Source organism: Anolis sagrei, chromosome 3, assembly GCF_037176765.1.
Source record: "Anolis sagrei isolate rAnoSag1 chromosome 3, rAnoSag1.mat, whole genome shotgun sequence".
NCBI classification, from domain to species: domain Eukaryota; kingdom Metazoa; phylum Chordata; class Lepidosauria; order Squamata; family Dactyloidae; genus Anolis; species Anolis sagrei.
Genome location: NC_090023.1, coordinates 34655367 through 34674549, shown reverse-complemented (window position 1 = coordinate 34674549; position 19183 = coordinate 34655367). Strand labels below are relative to the sequence as shown.

At 38.4% G+C, this 19183-nt stretch overlaps 1 protein-coding gene across 8 annotated transcripts in view; it reads right to left on the bottom strand.

Annotated features, from left to right (window-relative positions):
* The window catches only part of NBEA (neurobeachin), a 441541-nt gene that overhangs the window by 255452 nt on the left and 166906 nt on the right, over positions 1-19183 (bottom strand). For all 8 annotated transcript variants that reach the window (XM_060770825.2, XM_060770827.2, XM_060770830.2 and 5 more), the window contains 2 exons: positions 12297-12358; positions 1141-1205 (listed from right to left, as the gene is read on the bottom strand). In XM_060770825.2, coding sequence (XP_060626808.2) covers positions 1141-1205; positions 12297-12358 — 127 coding nt within the window. The remainder of the gene's footprint in view (positions 1-1140; positions 1206-12296; positions 12359-19183) is intronic.

Sequence of the window (19183 nt, the reverse complement as noted above, 5' to 3'; positions counted from 1 at the left end):
ATACATTGTATTTGTTTTTAGCACTGTTATCTGCTTTGAGTCTCTTTTAAGAGAGCAGAAGTGGCATATAAATAATAGTAATAATAATAATAATAATAATAATAATAATAATAATAATGGTTAAAATGTATTTTTGAAAAAAAAGGGGGCTTATTTATACCCAAATCTGAAGAAGCAGAAACTCAGTTCCTTAAAAGTTACACATCCCCATAAGTTTTCATAATAGGGAATGCAACCTTGTGTAAAATGTTTACAATACAGTATCAAGTATACCAATAAATCTGACTGTGTAATCAGAGAAGTAAAATATTATGCAGAAAATATTCCAGCTAAACAATAGACATTATAACTACATTTCAGAACATAAGGAGGAAGCAGATTGTGTTGTTTGTTGTTAGATTGTAGATATTTTGCTATTATGTTCAAAAATCCCTAATAATGTTATACTCATTGACCTCTTCCACAAACATTACAGTAAAGCCACATAGACATAAGCAATTTATCAATCATGTTGTACTATTTGAGAACTTTTGCTTGGAAAGATAATTAGATTTAGCAAAAGAGATGTGACACTTGCAGAAGGCAAACTCTTCAGTAGCATTGAAATTAAAACTATGGTTATTTGAAAGTATAAACCACAATCCATAGAATTGAACATTTTGAAAAATGCAGCCAGATTCTTCCTTAAGAGTTTGAGAACACATAAAGTGTCTATCTTATATCAAAGTACCAAATATCCCATGCAAGCATGGGAAATGATAAAAATAGCACTTCTTCATTAACTGCATAAATACACTATTCTACTCTGAAGAGGGTGCTCCAAAACAGATGGAGTGGCAGATGGATTTGCAGATTGAGTTTCTTAGATTCTATCTGTTGGAATACTTTAGCTGCTTAAATAAGATGGTTGCTGAAATCACAGATAAACTATTTCAAAGGTATGCTCAGATAATAAATCCTGAGTTCAATATTTTCTGTATTAATGAGTTGAGTGTTTACATGCAAAACATTTCTGCAGTAAAACTGTTTAATTAAAATAATTCTTCCTCCAGTCTTCTTGGAGCAGATGGTGAAAGTATTATTGCCCAATGGAATTAGATACAAAATGACTCCTTGTCCAAAAGCTTTAAAATTAATTACCTTCCTTCATTGATGAGCTCTATAAAAGCGAGTCCTGCATTCTTCTGTATAGAATTTTGCCATTCCTAAAGGAGGAGAATAAAACATCTTCTTAAAAAATGTAGCAATTACTTAGAACGTATCACTGTATTTAATTCTGATGAACAAAGATTAATTCAGAAGTGTTTTAGATGGCCATATGCTCAGACTATACAAGTTCTTTATTGTATTATGATGGCACACAAAGCTTTCTATAAATACGCCAAATAATATTAGACCTATTTAAGATTCATCATATAAATATTTTGCTTTGGTTAATTATTGTTATATTGCTGTAGTTTCCATTACTGGTGTTATATTGAGCAATGAAAATAAATCAGAATTAGTTCTACGATGTATAATTATTATTTTTTAAAAAAAAAACACCAAGTAGCTTCATTGGAATTAACTATATTGATAACAGTTTTGTGAACTGAGCTCTAATTAGAGGTATGAAGGGATCTTATGAAACCCACTGTTTTTGATGAGACAGACTATCTTAACCCACTGTAACAGACTGTCAAGACTTTCTAATCCCTGTGAGAGTTTTTATTGCCAGCATGTGAACAAGATGGGCACTGACGTGTTGAAAGGTTTCCATCATTCCAAAAAGTCTCTCTGCACACTAGTGCATTTTCCTTTGGAAAGAAAGCACACACGCACACAGCAGGAACAGGAGTGAGTGACTGATCAAGATACATAGGACAGAATCAGTCCCACAGAGCAATAGCAGTCATAGTTGAGCTATCCAATTTGTACAATGCACACAATTTGCCCAAAAATACTTCTCACAAATATAGGAATGACAGTAAATATTTCATTTTTTTTTTTGTAGGTGAAAGGAAAATAAACTAGCTCTCACACAAGAAGAAGACAAGCATTGTTTATGTTCCTGATTCAAGAAATGACACTTCTCTTTTTAGCAGGAGTGGCAAAACACATGAGGATGGCTGGGGCTCAAGACTCAATCAGGGTTTCATATTCATGAACAAGCTTAAAAGGTCCCCGAGGTCCATACGTTTCCGACTTCTGAAGATCCATGAGAAATTGGGGTGTTTCACTGTTCTTGTTTAGTAACAGCATTGTCTTATCATTCAAACTTCGAAAGCAACAGTTATTTTAACTATGATTAATGAAAACATGACAATTTCAAACCAATTAGCAAAGTGAGATTATTTCTATTGACTATTGTTAAAATTTGCCATACTTCAGAGTTTTGATGAAGCAGCACCTATTAAACTAGAACAACAGTAGAAACAGTAAGAACTTCCTGACTGTGAGAGCCGTTTAGCAGTGGAACTCTCTGCCCCGGAGTGTGGTGGAGGCTCCTTCTTTGGAAGCTTTTAAGCAGAGGCTGGACGGCCATTTGTCAGGGGTGATTTGAATGCAATATTCCTGCTTCTTGGCAGGGGGTTGGACTGGATGGCCCATGAGGCTCTTCCAACTCTTTGATTCTATGATTCTATGAACTTCCAATCTTCTTGCAGCTACACCAGAAGATCAGGTGTGTGGCAGAGCCAGAAGCCCCTTGTGATTAATATTTTTAATTCTAAACCACTGTTGTAAACATGATGCAATATGACCTCTAGCAATGGTATAATAATTCTCCATTGTAGTGCTCACCTAATCTCCAGTACAGCTTTCAAATTCAATTTTCTGTTGTATTCATCTACTATTTACAACATTTCTTAGGTCTGTTTTGTTGAAATATCAGCTGGCATCTTCTTACAGTATTTTTAAAAGTTCCTGCAACCACGTCTCTCATGAACATGGGGTTTTGAACTGAAAATTATGTTTAAACAGTCCATTCCACTAATTTCTAGGAAACTGGGAATGCATCTACACTGTAGACGTAATGCAGTTTGACACCACTTTAATAGGCTTGGCTATGGAATCCTTGGGGCTGTAGTTTGATGACACACCAGCATTCTTTGGCAGAGAAGGCTAGAGACCCTTCCAAAGCCATAATTTCCTTGATTTCATAGCATTGGGCCCTGGTAGTTAAAGTGGTGTCAAATTGCATTAAGTCTACAGTAGATTCACTATTCTACTTTTATACCTCATATATTAGAATACAAATTTCTGTAGAAAAACCTATATTGTACAAAATAATTCAATGACTCTTCATGGATACCTGAGGAACTAAGGAACTATGAGTAAAATGTCTAATTATTTTCCTAATTTTCTGAATTCAACCATCATTATATCTAAAAAAAATCTCCATTCTATTCTCTTTCCATTGGAAATTGGAAATTAAATCCTACTTTAGTTAAAGAGGAATAACCCACAAGAACACTGAATGCTATGCTGACTTTTAATTTAATTTCAAATGGGAGGGTTTTTTTAAACAACGAATGTTGAAGCTTTTAAGTCGCAGAATCATAATCTTATTTTCATAAGAATACATTTTAACTAGTTTCATTATTGTGGCTTCAATATGACTGCAAAGGAGGTTCTTAGTAATATTTTTAGAGGAGAAAAAAAAAGCATCAATAATGAAACTCGGTGACAGATTTCTCTCCTAAAATAATGCCTAAGATGCAGCATTTTCCAGAATTCAGTCAGTGATGTGGTCCCCTTTTCTCTTCTATGATAAAATAATATGTTTGTATATACAGTGAGCTTCTGGTTCCCAATGACTAATGTTATTAGTGACAGCAGTAAATGTAGACTGCATTTAAGAAATAAACAAAAATCTATTCTCTCTCTACCAATGATAAGTCCATTCCATCATGAACTCCCCTTGTAACTGGGCTATCTGAAGTATGTCTACCCAATTGTATAGAATATTGAAGCAAGATTGTGTATAGCTTTAAAAAAGAATGCTGAAAAATTCCAGTTTCTCGGCATACCTGGTCTATGAGAATTATGAGAATATGTCAGTCCCAGTTCTCAGTTCTGAATCTGGCCTAGATTCAAACTGATAGTAAATAAAGTTGTTTTGGAATCAGCATCATATGGATTCAAGACAAACTTGGGTACAAAGCTGATAATACAAGCTGCTTTGAACTCATGTAAAATTTTTCCGTTTTTGAACACTGGGACTCAGTATGAGAAACTTAACTGTTCAGTTAATATTTCCTTTTTACTGAAAATTATTTATACCGTTATGAACATAATTTTAAAGATGTGAATATTAGTTAAGGTTAAGCATGTAAAAGTCACTGCAACAGTTTTTATTTACTTCTTTATGTACAGCAGGTACCTATTAATAAGCAGAGGGAAATTCCAAAATATACTAACTTATTTAAAGAATGAATTTGTATTATGAGAGTCTTTCGGAGACTCTCATGGAGATTTGTATTTGTTGACTATAAAGAAACAATTTTTCTTGTTAAAAATAAAATCTCTGTCCCGAAGTAGTGTCTCCAATGAGATCATGCATTCAGTATATAATCTATGAAAGTAAACATTTATTTATTTATTTATTTATTCACAATATTTATATGCCACCTTTCTCTACCCGAAGGGGACTCAAGAAGGCTTACAGATAGGCAAAAATTCAATGCCTTCACTACTGTATACAATTAAAATACATTCAAATTAAAAATCAACATTAAATACATTAAAATATTATAAATGCTATTATGATTATTTCAATAATCCATGCAATACGCAATCATGCTCCTAAGGAAAGGTGTTATGAACAAGCCTTTCCCCCTGATTGCTTTCCCTTCATTAAAAAAACTATCATTCAAAATCTCAAGATCATTCACCAAGTTACATCACAGCATAAAAGTCAACTGCGCTTGAGAAATAGTTGTAATATTTAGGCTTGAAAGATACCAAATGAGTTTTGGAATTTCAGATCAAGAAATTGATTCACTTTACTGATTAAATAATTTATATTTTTCAATATATTACTGTACATATTCATGTACAAGTCAACCATATATATGTCAAGGATAGGTTTAGGGGGCACAATTATACAATTTGATATGATAAACTGAGGATCATTCCACCAAGAAGAGAACCATTGTTGCCTCAGGGACCAGCCACCACTGGCCACGCCACAGTAAAAGGGGTTGGTGCTTCTTTATGTTCTCCTGGGACAGAACTTTAACATTCTGTTCAGAGAAGGGGATGGGTATTTTTTATAAGTGTTAAGGTAGAGTATCACATTAACCTATGGATAGGTCAACCCAGTCTTTTGGGTTGATTTATCACTACAATTTGTAGACTTACACATGACTATATAGCAGGCATGGGCAAACACAGGCCTGTGGGCCAGATATGGCCCTTTGGGCGCTTTCATCCGCCCCTCCCCCATCTGCCTCGACCCTCTCCTCAGCCTGTGGACATGGCAGTCCACTGCGTGCCCAGGGTGAGAGGAGGGCTGAGACAGAGACATGCAACAGGCAGCTGAGATCTCTCTGGAGAGCACTCTAGTAGAGGAAGTAGCTGCAGCGTGGCATCCCCCTTCCTTCTTCCCTGCCTTCCTTCTTCCCTCCTTGATTCCCTGACTACACCTCTACCTCTGTCACCTCCTCCTCAGGAGCAGGCAGGAGAGGGAAGGAAGAAAAACAAGGAAAAAAGGGAGTAATGCTGGCCCTCTGTCCCGCAGCCCTGTGGCCGGCCAGCAATGGATCTGCAGCGGCTTCACCCTCTGCAGTAGCATGAGCACTCTTCTTTGGGCAGAGAAGCTGCAGTCGCCCTCCCCACCTACTTCTTGCCTCCCTCTCACAGCTGCTAATGATTCTCTGCCACTGGGGCTGAGTCTCAACTTCACTCAGCCTGGAGAAGGGAGGGTAGAAAGAAGCGGGTGAGGAGGGCTGTGTTGCCAGCCATTTCTCCACCCACAAGAGGGGACTCAAGCTATTCTGGAGGGGAGCACCACTGCAGCTCCATCACTCGCTGGCCACAGGGCGAACATAGCTCCCCTTCTTTTTCTTTCCTTTCCTCCTTTCTTCTTCTGTGAGCTCCCAAGGTGGAGAAGGAGAACGGGCAGAGTCAGGAAGAAGAAATGAAGGAAAACAGGGAGGGAGAGACTGAGTTTGTGCATGTGGAGGAGAGAGGGAGGGAGAGGAAAAGAGAGGGTGTGTGCACCAGCATCCAGGCAGGGGACACTGGGTATGTATGTCACCAGGCTGAGAGGAGGGCCTGGGCATTCAAAACTCTCCTCCCGCATGTCGACAGCAACCCTGGCTTCCCCCCCTGCACCAAGTACACTTGCCCGCCCAGCCCACCTGTCCCAGCCAGGCCACAAAAAGTTTCCCCATGCTGCTATATAGAGTAAGTAGCAATTTATATTAAATACTAAAACCTTTAGTTTCTATTGAAGAAAACAAAAACTGGCAGCTATGACACTGAAAAATGAAAGCAGTATTTAAGTCTAATTACTGTACAGAAGTGAGAAGTCACATGAGATAGCAATATTCATCTTGAATATCAGTACTCTGAAGAGAGAACTTAGAAAATCTGGAAATAGTTAAAGTCTACTATAGTTCTTAAGAGAAAAGAAAGGAAATATTACTGAATACCAAATCTGCTCTGTATCAGAGAAGGGGATATGCTAAAATTGAAAATCAAACTTTCAAGAAAGCTTCATGGTTTATTTGAGAAATCTGCTGCAAAACTGTATCACAGCTGTGACATATAAAACGAAGCTATAGGGAACAAAGCCTAGCTAATAAAGGACAGATCTTGTCAAATACAACATCTTAATTTTGTCCTCCCAACCCCAAAATTAACTTAATTCAAATACACTGAATATGTCATTATATAATATGAATTTTTCAGAAGAGCACTAGAAGTTGCAATTATCAAAATCAATCTAATTATAACCTCAAATTTATATTTGTGAAATGCAAAATGTTAGCAGACATGAAAGAAAGCTATTAAACAGAGACAATAGCAACCAAATGAAAAGAAACACCAGCCATTTCTCAGTGCCAAATAATGCTGTATCCCTATAGGAGTTTCCTTATGGCTTATAGCAAATTTTTCACAAGGACTGAATTCCTCTGGGAGAACAGACTTGATTGCATATCCTTTGGAGTCTAAAAACCTGCCATATGAACTGAATTATCCATGACATGTACCTTCAGACATTTGTAATGTGATACTTCATGTAAATTTAGACCATACCTTGGACATGAGCCGCTGGCAATGTTAAGTTTATTCAGGAGCCCAGATAAGAAGAAAATTCTGACATCCTTGCTAATCTGTAGTCGTTAACATGGAATTTCCAACATAAAGAGCACAAAAGCATCTAATTTGCTGTAGCAAATGAAAGGAAAACAAACTTTGCATTTCCCTTTCCTTTTTCAGTGTCTGTTACCCTGGTTTAGGCAAACAAAATCTTTTCAAAATATTTCTTGGTCATCTGTGTTTCTGAACATATATCAAACATCTAAAGCAGACTAAAAATCATAATTAATCCTGAACATAAATTCACAATTGGCCATGTTCTCAAACAGTCTAAACTATACCACAAAATGGTGGGAGAACCTTAACATGTTGTGTTGTTCATTCGTTCAGTCGTCTCCGACTCTTCGTGACCTCATGGACCAGCCTACGCCAGAGCTCCCTGTCGGCTGTCACCACCCCCAGCTCCTTCAAGGTCAGTCTAGTCACTTCAAGGTTGCCATCCATCCATCTTGCCCTTGGTCAGCCCCTCTTCCTTTTACCTTCCACCTTCCCCAGCATAATTGTCTTTTCTAGGCTTTGCTGTCTCCTCATGATGTGGCCAAAGTACTTCAACTTTGTCTCTAGTATCCTTCCCTCCAATGAGCAGCCGGGCTTTATTTCTTGGAGGATGGACTGGTTGGATCTTCTCGCAGTCCAAGGCACTCTCAGAACTTTCCTCCAACACCACAGTTCAAAAGCATCGATGTTCCTTCGCTCAGCCTTCCCTAAGGTCCAGCTCTCACATCCGTAGGTTACTACAGGGAATACCATGGCTTTGACTAGGCGGATCTTTGTTGCCAGTCTGATGTCTCTACTCTTGACTATTTTATCGAGACTGGACATTGCTCTCCTCCCAAGAAGTAAGCATCTTCTGATTTCCTGGCCACAGTCTGCATCTGCAGTAATCTTTGCACCTAGAAATACAAAGTCTGTCACGGCCTCCACATTTTCTCCCTCTATTTTCCAGTTGTCAATCATTCTTGTTGCCATAATCTTGGTTTTTTTTTATGTTTAGCTGCAACCCAGCTTTTGCGCTTTCTTCTTTCACCTTGATTAGAAGGCTCCTCAGCTCCTCCTCGCTTTCGGCCATCAGAGTGGTGTCATCTGCATATCTGAGGTTATTAATGTTTGTTCCAGCAATCTTAACCCCAGCCTTGCATTCATCAAGCCCCACACATCGCATGATGTGTTCTGCATACAAGTTAAAAAGGTTGGGTGAGAGTATGCAGCATTGCCGTACGCCTTTCCCAATCTTGAACCAGTCTGTTGTTCCGTGGTCAGTTCTTACTGTTGCTACTTGGTCCTTGTACAGATTCCTCAGGAGAGAGACAAGGTGGCTTGGTATGCCCATCCCACCAAGAACTTGCCACAGTTTATTATGTCTATAATTAAACCTTAACATAGTTCCCATCTATCCTGCCATACAATGCAGTTTCATAATGCAGTTTAACTGCATTGAACTGAATTATTTGAGTACTGTCACACAATGCAGTTCAAAGCACTTAAACTTCATTATTTATCGTGTCAGAAGTGAATTGAGAATACAGTTACAAGGTATAGAAAAACCATAAACAAACTTAAAAACTTGGCATTATACTAAATTTCTTGTGACCAGTAGCTGGTCACTTCAAGTGCCTCTGGTGTCACTGTAAGAAAGTCCTCCATTGTGCATGGGCAGAGCTCAAACTGCATTGTAGTAGGTGGTCTGTGGTCTGCTCTTCTCCACACTCGCATGTTGTGGATTCCATTTCTCAAGGTTAACTCCAGCACCACATGGTGCCGGAGAAACTGCATTATATGATAGCGTAGATGGTGCCATAGTAGGTTTATGTAGTGATGCCATTACTTTGGTGGAAGGCTCTTTAATACACAAAATACTCTCAGATTAACAGAGGGGAGATGCAAATTTTGTCATTTTTCTGTCTAGCTATAGTCTGTTACCAAGAACACATAGATCTTTATGAGAAACTTCTGTACTTAGCCAAAAGTTCCAACTAAGATTCTTCATTAAGCCTGCAGCGTCTAGTTGCTTAATCAATAAAGAAAATGTGATCATAAGTAGATGTACATAAGATCCTAATCTAAAACAGTATCATTGATTAATTAGTTGCAAGACAGACAAGTGGAGAATTTTAATAGATACCTTTTCTAGAAATTACCAATAGTAAGTTCCATGCCTCATGTTCAGAGAGACCCACTCTCTTGTGTGACTTGAGATATTTCTAATTGGCAGGATAGCTGGGAGGGCCGTTGCACAATTAAAGCTTGTGCACCAGCTGTGCCCGTACCTCATGAAGTCTGACTTGGCCATGGTGGTCCATGCCTTAGTTACCTTCAGATTGGATTACTGTAACGTGTTCTATGTGGGACTGCCTTTGAAGACAGCGTGGAAGTTACAGTTGGTGCAAAGATTGGCGGCCAGATTACTAATTTGAGCGAGCTACAGGGAGCAGTCAACCCCCCTGTTTAAACAGCTGTCTACTTTTCTGAGGGACCTAAAAACGTAGATGTTCCACTGTGTCTATAATTAAACAGTTCATCAGAGAACTAGCCCTAACTTTTATCATCAGCACCTGCACTTTATTACTGCTCCCTGCCCCATAGACCTGGTGCTCAAATGCCAAAGACATTACCTTTCCAGCCCTATTATCAGCTTTCACACTTCTTCACCAGCCCCTGCCCTGAAACTATTTCACAAGTTCCTAACCCTCCAATTTCAGTATTTATTACTGTTCAGGCTATGTATTGTTTTATGATGTTGTATTGTGTTATTGTGGTGTGTTTATTTTATTTTGATTTTATTGTGTCGTGCTTAATCTATGTTTGTCTCGGCTCATCCACATGTAGGCATCCCCAAGTCCCTTCGGTGAAATGGAGGTGAGGTATAAAAAGAAAGTTGTTGTTTTTGTTGTTATTGTTGTTATTATTATTATTATTATAGATATCTATTAGGAATGCTGTGTTTGCATCTTGCACTGTAGATCCTGCATGAAGCATAAGGTGTAACAAGATGACCTCCAATAACTTTCCCAATTCTCTTAGTTCTCAATGTGGCAAAAGGGGGAAATGTCTTTTCTAAGATAATTCTCAGTACAAAACATCATATCAATTGATCATGTACACACTTCAAAAAACTAATTTTAACACAATTTATTATTTAAGTATTTAAAACATGGCTCAAACATCTTCATATCACTTAGATTTTGATTGTACAGTAACTCATAACTTCAGAATAAGATGAAATGCAAATATTAATAATAAAAACAAAAACATGTTTCGTAAGTTAGTAATGTGTCCTCTTTTACTGTATAAACATAACATACCACCAGGTAACTAAATAAATGGAAACTGGAAAATCACAAATGTTTTTTTACCATGCATTTCATAGCATGCTGCTCTATGCACATTTGTTCCATATTACACTTCTCAAATGGTAAAGGCAATTAGGAGGGCCAGCCCTGTGACTCTTCTGTGACATTATGCGGTATACAATATCAACCCCAGAGTCAAAGGTGTTGACAGCTTGCTATTCTAAATGTTTCAGTACTACTTTTTGTGGAAAATACAAGTAAATAATTATATATTTCACCTACATTATCATGCACATTTATTCATTTATTTTAAGGATTTTTTCAAGTCACACTTTCATATAAAATATATTTCAATGTGGGACAATAAAATAGACTGTATATTGTAGCTAGATCTGCTGCATAGCTTCGATGTAATGCTTGAAAGAAAGAAAAAATAGCAACAGAGCTTAAATTTCTCACTCTTCCTCACAATCAATATTTGAGGCAAGTTACATCTCTAGAGTCCTTAATGGCAGGAATTCCTGGAGCCAGCAAATGAGTAATGTTAAACCTATGATTAGATGATGAGGCCATCAAAATACACTAGACCCTAATGCTCCACTCTACTTTCTGCTTGTGAAGTGCAGTTAAAACAAAAAGCACAGGGGAATGTATTGTAAGCAATTCCTTTCCCCCCAAGCATCTGCCTATGAATTGCTTGTTAGAGAACTCTGGATCTTAGCAATATGCCTCGAACCAAAGGCTTAACCATCAGTTCATGAAGTTCAGCCACAATGAAGATTCCCTGAATCCAACCTCCATATAACAAAAAGACCCAGATATTTTCTTACAGGACCCAAATTTCAGAAACGCTGACTATGGACCAGCAAAAAGGAGGTAAGTAGGGAAAACATCTAAAATTACTAGTATTCTATTAACCTTGTTGTAACATTGATTTATAGATAGTACTCAAATGTTCATGGTAATATCTAATTTAGATATTATGGAATGCATACTTTGAAATAGAGATTTTTGTAATCGTTATCACAAAAGGAGATATTCTACAGTAATGTAGATAAAAATTAATATATTCACTAAATCAGGTAAAGACAAAGGATGGTTTATCTTTGGCTATGTTAGAGTAATGTTAAATTGAAATTACTCATATTTTAATACTAAAACAAAATCTAACATCCACATTTGTTATGTCAGCCCTTATCTGGGGCTTGCATTTTGCCAATCTTGCTACAATACACTTTTATTATCCTGCTCTTGAAATCTTTTACTATTCTTAGTTTTCCACTAATTCCATATTATAATTTACTCACATGGCTCCCCATTGTCTGTCATATTTTATATCAAGTTATTTTAATAATGTGATCTAACTGTCTGCATGAGCAATGCTAACCAAGAGAAATATGCTAGAATGAGAAAAACGATTAGTCTGTTAACAAGACTTGATAATGCTGAATCATATGCATATAAGATCAAGGTCGCCTGTTATCCTGTTGGTCTACTTCCTAATTCTGATTCAATAAAGTTTTTCACTGAATATTAATAAACTATAAAATAACAGATATATAGATGTATTCAACAGAAAAAATAAAGAAGCAAGCTACTTTACTTTGTGCAAGTGTAAAAATCAATTTATATAATGTAACTTGATTTAAATTAAACACATGAAGGCAGTAGTATTGCTGAAGTCAGAATTCATCTCACCTGTGAACAAAGAAGCATAACTAGTTCCACCACTGATGTGCTTGACTTCATGCAAACCAGGCCTGTAACAAAAAGAAAATTGTTAATTTGAGTCGCCTAGGGCTGAGAGGGGCGGTATACAAATATAGTAAGTAAGTAAATAAATAATAATAGTAGTAACCAAAATAAACATTTTCACACTCTCCCATTTTAATATATCTCAATACAGAATGCTTCTCAAATAAATATTAGCAATAATTAGCAATGGTCTCACAACTGAATTCATTTGTAATTTATTTCAATGCATATTTATTCAGAAGCAAATCTTGCTGAGTCACATAAAGATTACATTCAAGAACACATGCATAGCATTTCAACCTTAGACCTCTATTATTCTAAGCCAAGATGCTGAAATGGGTTAAAATACTTTAAAACATTCATTCTAAACTAAATACCTCCAATATATTCTAATTTTTAGATAACAGACCAGCATAGGTAATTCTATCATAAATTATACTGTGAGAAAGAGATGGAACTAGCCTTCCGTAAAGTACAGACCCAAGTTGATTTAACATGTGAACACAAACAGACGTTACACACCTTGCCCAACATTTTTTCAGAACAGCAATTTTATAAACATTAAAGTTTTAAATATATAGACTGTAATATTCCATGATATTTCTAATCATAAAGTTTTGGACACTGTGCATTTGAAACAGCAGTTTTTGTATGGTGCCATAAATGTGGCAAATTTCAGCTTACTAGCAAGTATTGGGATGGCACAATACTTCTTGATATATTCATGATCCCCACTTGAAGAAGCACATACAGATTCCACATACTCTGTTTGAGATACACGTTTCAGGCTTCTACTAAGGGCCCTTCCACACATCCATATAACCCAGAATGTCAAGGCAGGAAATCCCACAATATGTTTGAACTGGAATATATGACAGTGTAGACTCAGACATGCCTGCCTTGATATTCTGGATTAGATGGCTGTGTGGGAGGGCCCTAAATGTTATGATAAAGGTGATTTATTTTATGGAATAATGGAAGGGAAATGAAAATCCCACACCTTCATTATTTCACCTGTGCAGAATTCACTCTGTACTGGAATGTGAGAGTTTTTGATGTGTTCCAATCTTTTGATAGTCAGATGAAAAAAGGACAATGTAATAATATCTGGTTGCTCTGTACACACAATATCAGACTTATAGCTACAGTGGAAATAACATTAACTATGATGAGGTGCATCTGAAGTCCATTTGTAAAAGGTAGAGACAAATGTTTATGTACTATGTATTTACCAGATTTTTATTTATTTAGAAAATAGACCTTTCTTTTATGTTTCCAGTTGCAACTAGAGCTGCCTGGCATTAGAAATAAGCTGAACCATTCCCCACTTGGGGTTCAGGAATAATGATCTTGAAGGTTCATCTTATCTCTGAAGCAATACAGATTTCAACCTCTCAGCTCACCTGATAGCTTATGTTCCACTTCCAAACCTCTCAATCCTCAAACTATCACATACAGTCATGCAAAATATTTGAAGTAAGCAAGATACATTGTGTACAAATTGCTTGTGGAGGAAGCGAAATACAAAACCATTGTTGATGTAAGATGGTAGAATGGTAGCAGCAAGTTTCAAGGACATGGATGGCAAAGTATACCAGGGTTTATGAGGGATTCTAATTCTGCCCCATCTTTTGTGGATTTTGATAGCACTATACAGCCCAGAGATTATCCAAGGGATGGAAGTAGGGATAGTCAAACATGAATTTTAAAACTAGAGAGAAGGGATCCTGGAATATAATTCTGTCATAAAATTTAATTTAAGCAGGAGAATGATTTTATTTTTCTGCAAAGTGTGCATTTTATTTGAAGAAGAAAACATTACATGCTTTTTAAGATCAGTTCTGGGCATGAGCCCAGTGAGTTTTGCCAATATCTGTAAATGCAGCATCTTTATTAAATATATACCACAGCATAGGATAATAACTTAAAAGCAATGACAAAATGTATTTGTTGTTTGAGAAGAGTATTTTTCCTTAAATAAAAAGACATATTCCATCAATATTACTGATATATTTTAAATAATATTTAATTTGCTTAATACAAGCAATGCATTGAGCGGGAAGTAGAATCTCAGGTTTAAATACAATGGCTTTCAAAATTAGAACCAAACAGGATGTTATTGAGAATGACAAATGCATTTTTCCTGGAAGTTAAATGAATTCTTGAGAAAAAACAACAACAACATAGCTTGAAGCTTTGGGTATGCCGGAGCATCAAACTGATTCAACTAGGCATTAAAAAGAGCCATTTGAGACAAAACTACTCCTATACAATAATATGTGTATTTATTGCAGGTAACTGATAAATACTCTTTTGTCCTCATTTTGCTAACAACCCCATCTTATTGTACAGTAAGACAGAACAAGCTGTAGGAAGCTACTAGTATACCACTCTATCAGATTTACAAGTAGACAGTTAATTAATGAAATAAGAGGTAGACGTAAAAAAATCTCATTTAAAGAGACAATTGCTGTAATTGATCAGCTTTTCTCATGCTCAAGTAGTGGAGGATCAAAAAGATTAATGGGACACTTATCACCTGCAAACTATATCAACTACTAGACATCTGAAAAAAAAAGTGTTAAACAGAGGTAATGCAGTCAAATTAGCATGATCATAGCTACTACTGGAAGGCGGCAAGATCTTTTTGGCAAGCTGTGTTTTGAGTGGGCTTGACTTTGCCTGCCTCTGTGGATGAGAGAATGTTTTTATGGCTGAGTAGGGATTCAAACCGGGTGTGTAGCATCATAGTTCAATTTTCGAATTGTACTATATCATGTTTGCTATTCCTGTTTAGGGTTGGAATGTACTTAGGGTTGGAACATACTGCAGTGTGTGTAGAGAGAGAGGGGAGGGGGAGAGAGAGAGAGCTGTTGAAGAATATTCAGAAGCTACAGCTGATGCAAAATGTGGCTTCCAATCCATTGTCTGATATGTACATTGCAGTCAGTGGAGGAAACTCTGTCTTGGTCCCACCCCTGTCACAAGCGTGGATGGTGGGAAAAGAGAGGGAGCCTTCTCCATGATTGCTCCCCACCTCTGGAACTCCCTTCCCAAAGAAATAAAAATGGCCCCTACTCTCCTGTCCTTCAAAAAACACTTCTGAAAATGCACTCATGCACCTTAGCTTAGCTTGTTTATTGATGTGCTGTGGGCTTGGCCTCATGTAAGCCGCACCGAGTCCCTTGGGGAGATGGTAGCGCGGTACAAATAATAATAATAATAATAATAATAATAATTATTATTATTATTATTATTATTATTAGCTTACCGAGAGGAGGAGGACAAGCACACCCCACATCAATCTTACCAGAATGCTGGCCAATTCATTAGTATCTTATACCTGCTACATTATATTTTAAAGCACAACTGATAGGCACTTTCTATGCATCTTAGTCGCTCAGTTGCCCAAGGTACATGTCTTTTAGTCTAATTATGTTTTATTTGAGTATTTGAATGCTTCTTTTATTTTTATTTTTATTATTACTATTTGTCATAGGTTAACTGGTGTTATTTTGTATTTTTTGTATTATTTTGATGTGTTTGAATTTGATTATGGTGGTCTATAAATAAAATGTTGTTGTTATTATTATTATTATTATTATTATTATTATTATTATGTGTTCTTCATTGTTTTCTTTTCACCTAAGGTTATCAAGTCAGCATTTACAGTATTTCAAAGTCAAAATTGAGGGGTTTTTAAAGGAAGAAAAAGAATGCTATAATCTGGAAAGGAGAATAAGTAAGAATGGGGGTTAAGGAGAAAGTAGGGGTTGGGTCTGAAGATTCAGGATATCTACTTAAAGTTTCCTGGTAGGGAGTACATATTGTACAGAGTTTAAATCTAGTTATACCTGTCGGCTTGCTACTTGCTTTGGTGGATTTGGGAAGTTGTTTTTTTCTCTGTGTATGTTTGTGTTAATTGTGTCTTGTCAAACACATTAACAAAGCTCACAAATCAAACCAGTATGGGTCATTATTTGTGCTCGGCACCTAGACAAGATACCTGTGTTTCTCTATCATACTACTGAGCATTCCAAAATATACAGATGGAAAAACATATGCTAGTGTGTAATGCAGCGGTCATTACAACAGTCTGTTATGAATTCATGTACAGGCAGTCCCCAATTTACAAACAAGATCGGTTCTGTAGGTTTGCTCTTAAATTGAATTTGTATGTAAGTCAGAACAGGTACACTTTTTAGTGTCACTCCAGATAGATAGATAGACAGACAGACATACAGACAGATAAGCTTTGAAGAGCATAGGGAAGAGTTAATGCCTCTGTGCTGTTTGTTCTGCTGTCTGTGTCCTTGTTCAGAAGATTTCACCTCACTTTCTGTCCCTGTGATCATTGGATTTTTAGAGAAATTAGCTTGTTGTGGAAACAAGGATGGGTGAGAAACCTTCAGTGGAGACACTTCCTGTTGTCTCATCCCCGTTCTTAACTAAGTCACTTGTAAGTTGGATGTTTGTAACTTGGGGACTGCCTGTATTTATAGAAATTTTGTGACTCTGTTCTTCCTTTTGTCTGTTCCTGTTCTAGAAGTAATAATTTCAAACGACTATTTCAGTATTGAAAACTACTCCTGCTTTGTGCCTGTTTAAGCAAAAAAGATATAAATATTTACAATATAATTGAACACCTGTCTGTTCAGCAATAAACTCCTGTGAGTTCAATGGCATCTAATCCCATATAGGAATGGACAAATTAACCTCTTCAGAGGTTTACTGAAAATACTCACATAGGTGACATCACCATTTCACATCCTGTCTGTCATGTGGGGGGCACATAACAACATTCTTCAAATACTCAAAGATGAAAAAGGAGAGCAAAGATTTATCCTATACTGTTCTAAGAATAGAATTGCATCTAATGAGTTTAGATTACAGAAGTATAGATTTGAGATAGTCCCCAGGAGAAACATTTTAACAGCTGAAGCCACAATCAATTATTTAAAGGAATAGTAGAACCTTTGCAACTGGACACCTTCAAGCACAGACTGGACAATCATTTTGGGAGGGGGAATGTCCTAGTACTGACTTTTCTGCCTTCCATTTCCACTTCAAGTCTATGAGCCTACAACACTATAGAGAAGAGATGAACATCTTAGTATATTCTGCTACCCATCTATCCTTTCTACCATGACTATTATTTATTATTTATTTTATTTTATGCATTTATTGACCGCCCCTCTCAGCCCGAGGGCGACTCGGGGCGGTGAACAGCAACAAAAAGGACAGTGTACAAATAAATCACGACAATACAAACCAGACAATACAAACATAACATATACTTATACTAAAAATCCGCTTCGTCAAGTCCTGGGGTCATAGCCAAAATTCATAGTCCTAGTTCATTCCAGTGTCGTTTCAAGATACACTCAATCGAAGGCCTGCTCGAAGAGCCATGTTTTCAGGCTCCTACGAAAGGCCATCAAGGAGGGCGCCTGTCTAACTTCAGCAGGGAGGGTGTTCCACAGCCGGGGGGCCACCACCGAGAAGGCCCGCTCTCTCGTCCCCGCCAGACGTGCCTGTGAGGCAGGCGGGACCGAGAGAAGGGCCTCCCCGGATGATCTCAAGGCCCTCGTGGGCTCATAGGCCGAGATGCGGTCTGCAAGGTATTTTGGGCCGGAACCGTTTAGGGCTTTGTAGGATAACACCAGCACCTTAAATTGGGCCCGGTAGCGAATCGGCAGCCAGTGGAGCTGGGACAGCAGGGGCGTTGTATGCTCTCTGCGTCCTGCTCCCGTTAACAACATGGCTGCCGCGCGTTGGACTAGCTGAAGCTTCCGGGCCGTCTTCAAGGGCAGCCCCACGTAGAGAGCGTTGCAGTAGTCGAGGCGGGATGTGACCAAAGCGTGTACCACCGTGGCCAAGTCAGACTTCCCAAGATACGGGCGCAGCTGGCGCACGAGCCTAAGCTGTGCAAATGCTCCCCTGGTCACCGCTGAAACCTGAGGCTCCAGGCTCAGCGATGAGTCCAGGGTCACACCCAAGCTGCGAACCTGTGCCTTCAAGGGGAGTGCGACCCCGTCCAGCACAGGCTGTAACCCTATACCCTGTTCGGCCTTGCGACTGACCAGGAGTACCTCTGTCTTGTCTGGATTTAGTTTCAGTTTGTTCGCCCTCATCCAGACCATTACAGCGGCCAGGCACCGGTTCAGGACTTCGACGGCCTCCTTAGTAGCAGGTGGGAAGGAGTGACAGAGTTGGACATCATCTGCGTACAGGTGACACCGCACCCCGAAACTCCGGATGATCTCACCCAGCGGCTTCATGTAGATGTTAAACAGCAAGGGGGACAAGATGGAACCCTGAGGAACGCCACAGATCAACGGCTGTGGCGCTGAACAGGAGTCCCCCAGCAACACCTTCTGAGTACGACCCTCCAGAAATGACCGGAGCCACTGCAAAGCAGTGCCCCCAAGACCCATCTCTGCAAGGCGCCCCAGAAGAATACCGTGGTCGACGGTATCGAAGGCCGCTGAGAGGTCCAGGAGCACCAACAGGGACACACTCCCCCTGTCTAGCTCCCGGCGCAGATCATCCACTAAGGCGACCAAGACCGTCTCGGTACCATGTCCCGGTCTGAAACCAGACTGTGCCGGATCCAGAATATCCGTGTCTCTCAAGAATACCTGGAGTTGTGAGGCCACCACGCTTTCCATGACTTTGCCCAAGAAGGGAAGATTGGAAACAGGCCGAAAGTTGTCCAATTTAGTGGGGTCAAGTGATGGTTTCTTCAACAGCGGCTTTACAACAGCCTGTTTTAGGCTCGCTGGAATCTTGCCTTCCCGAAGGGAGGCATTAACCACCACCGTTACCCA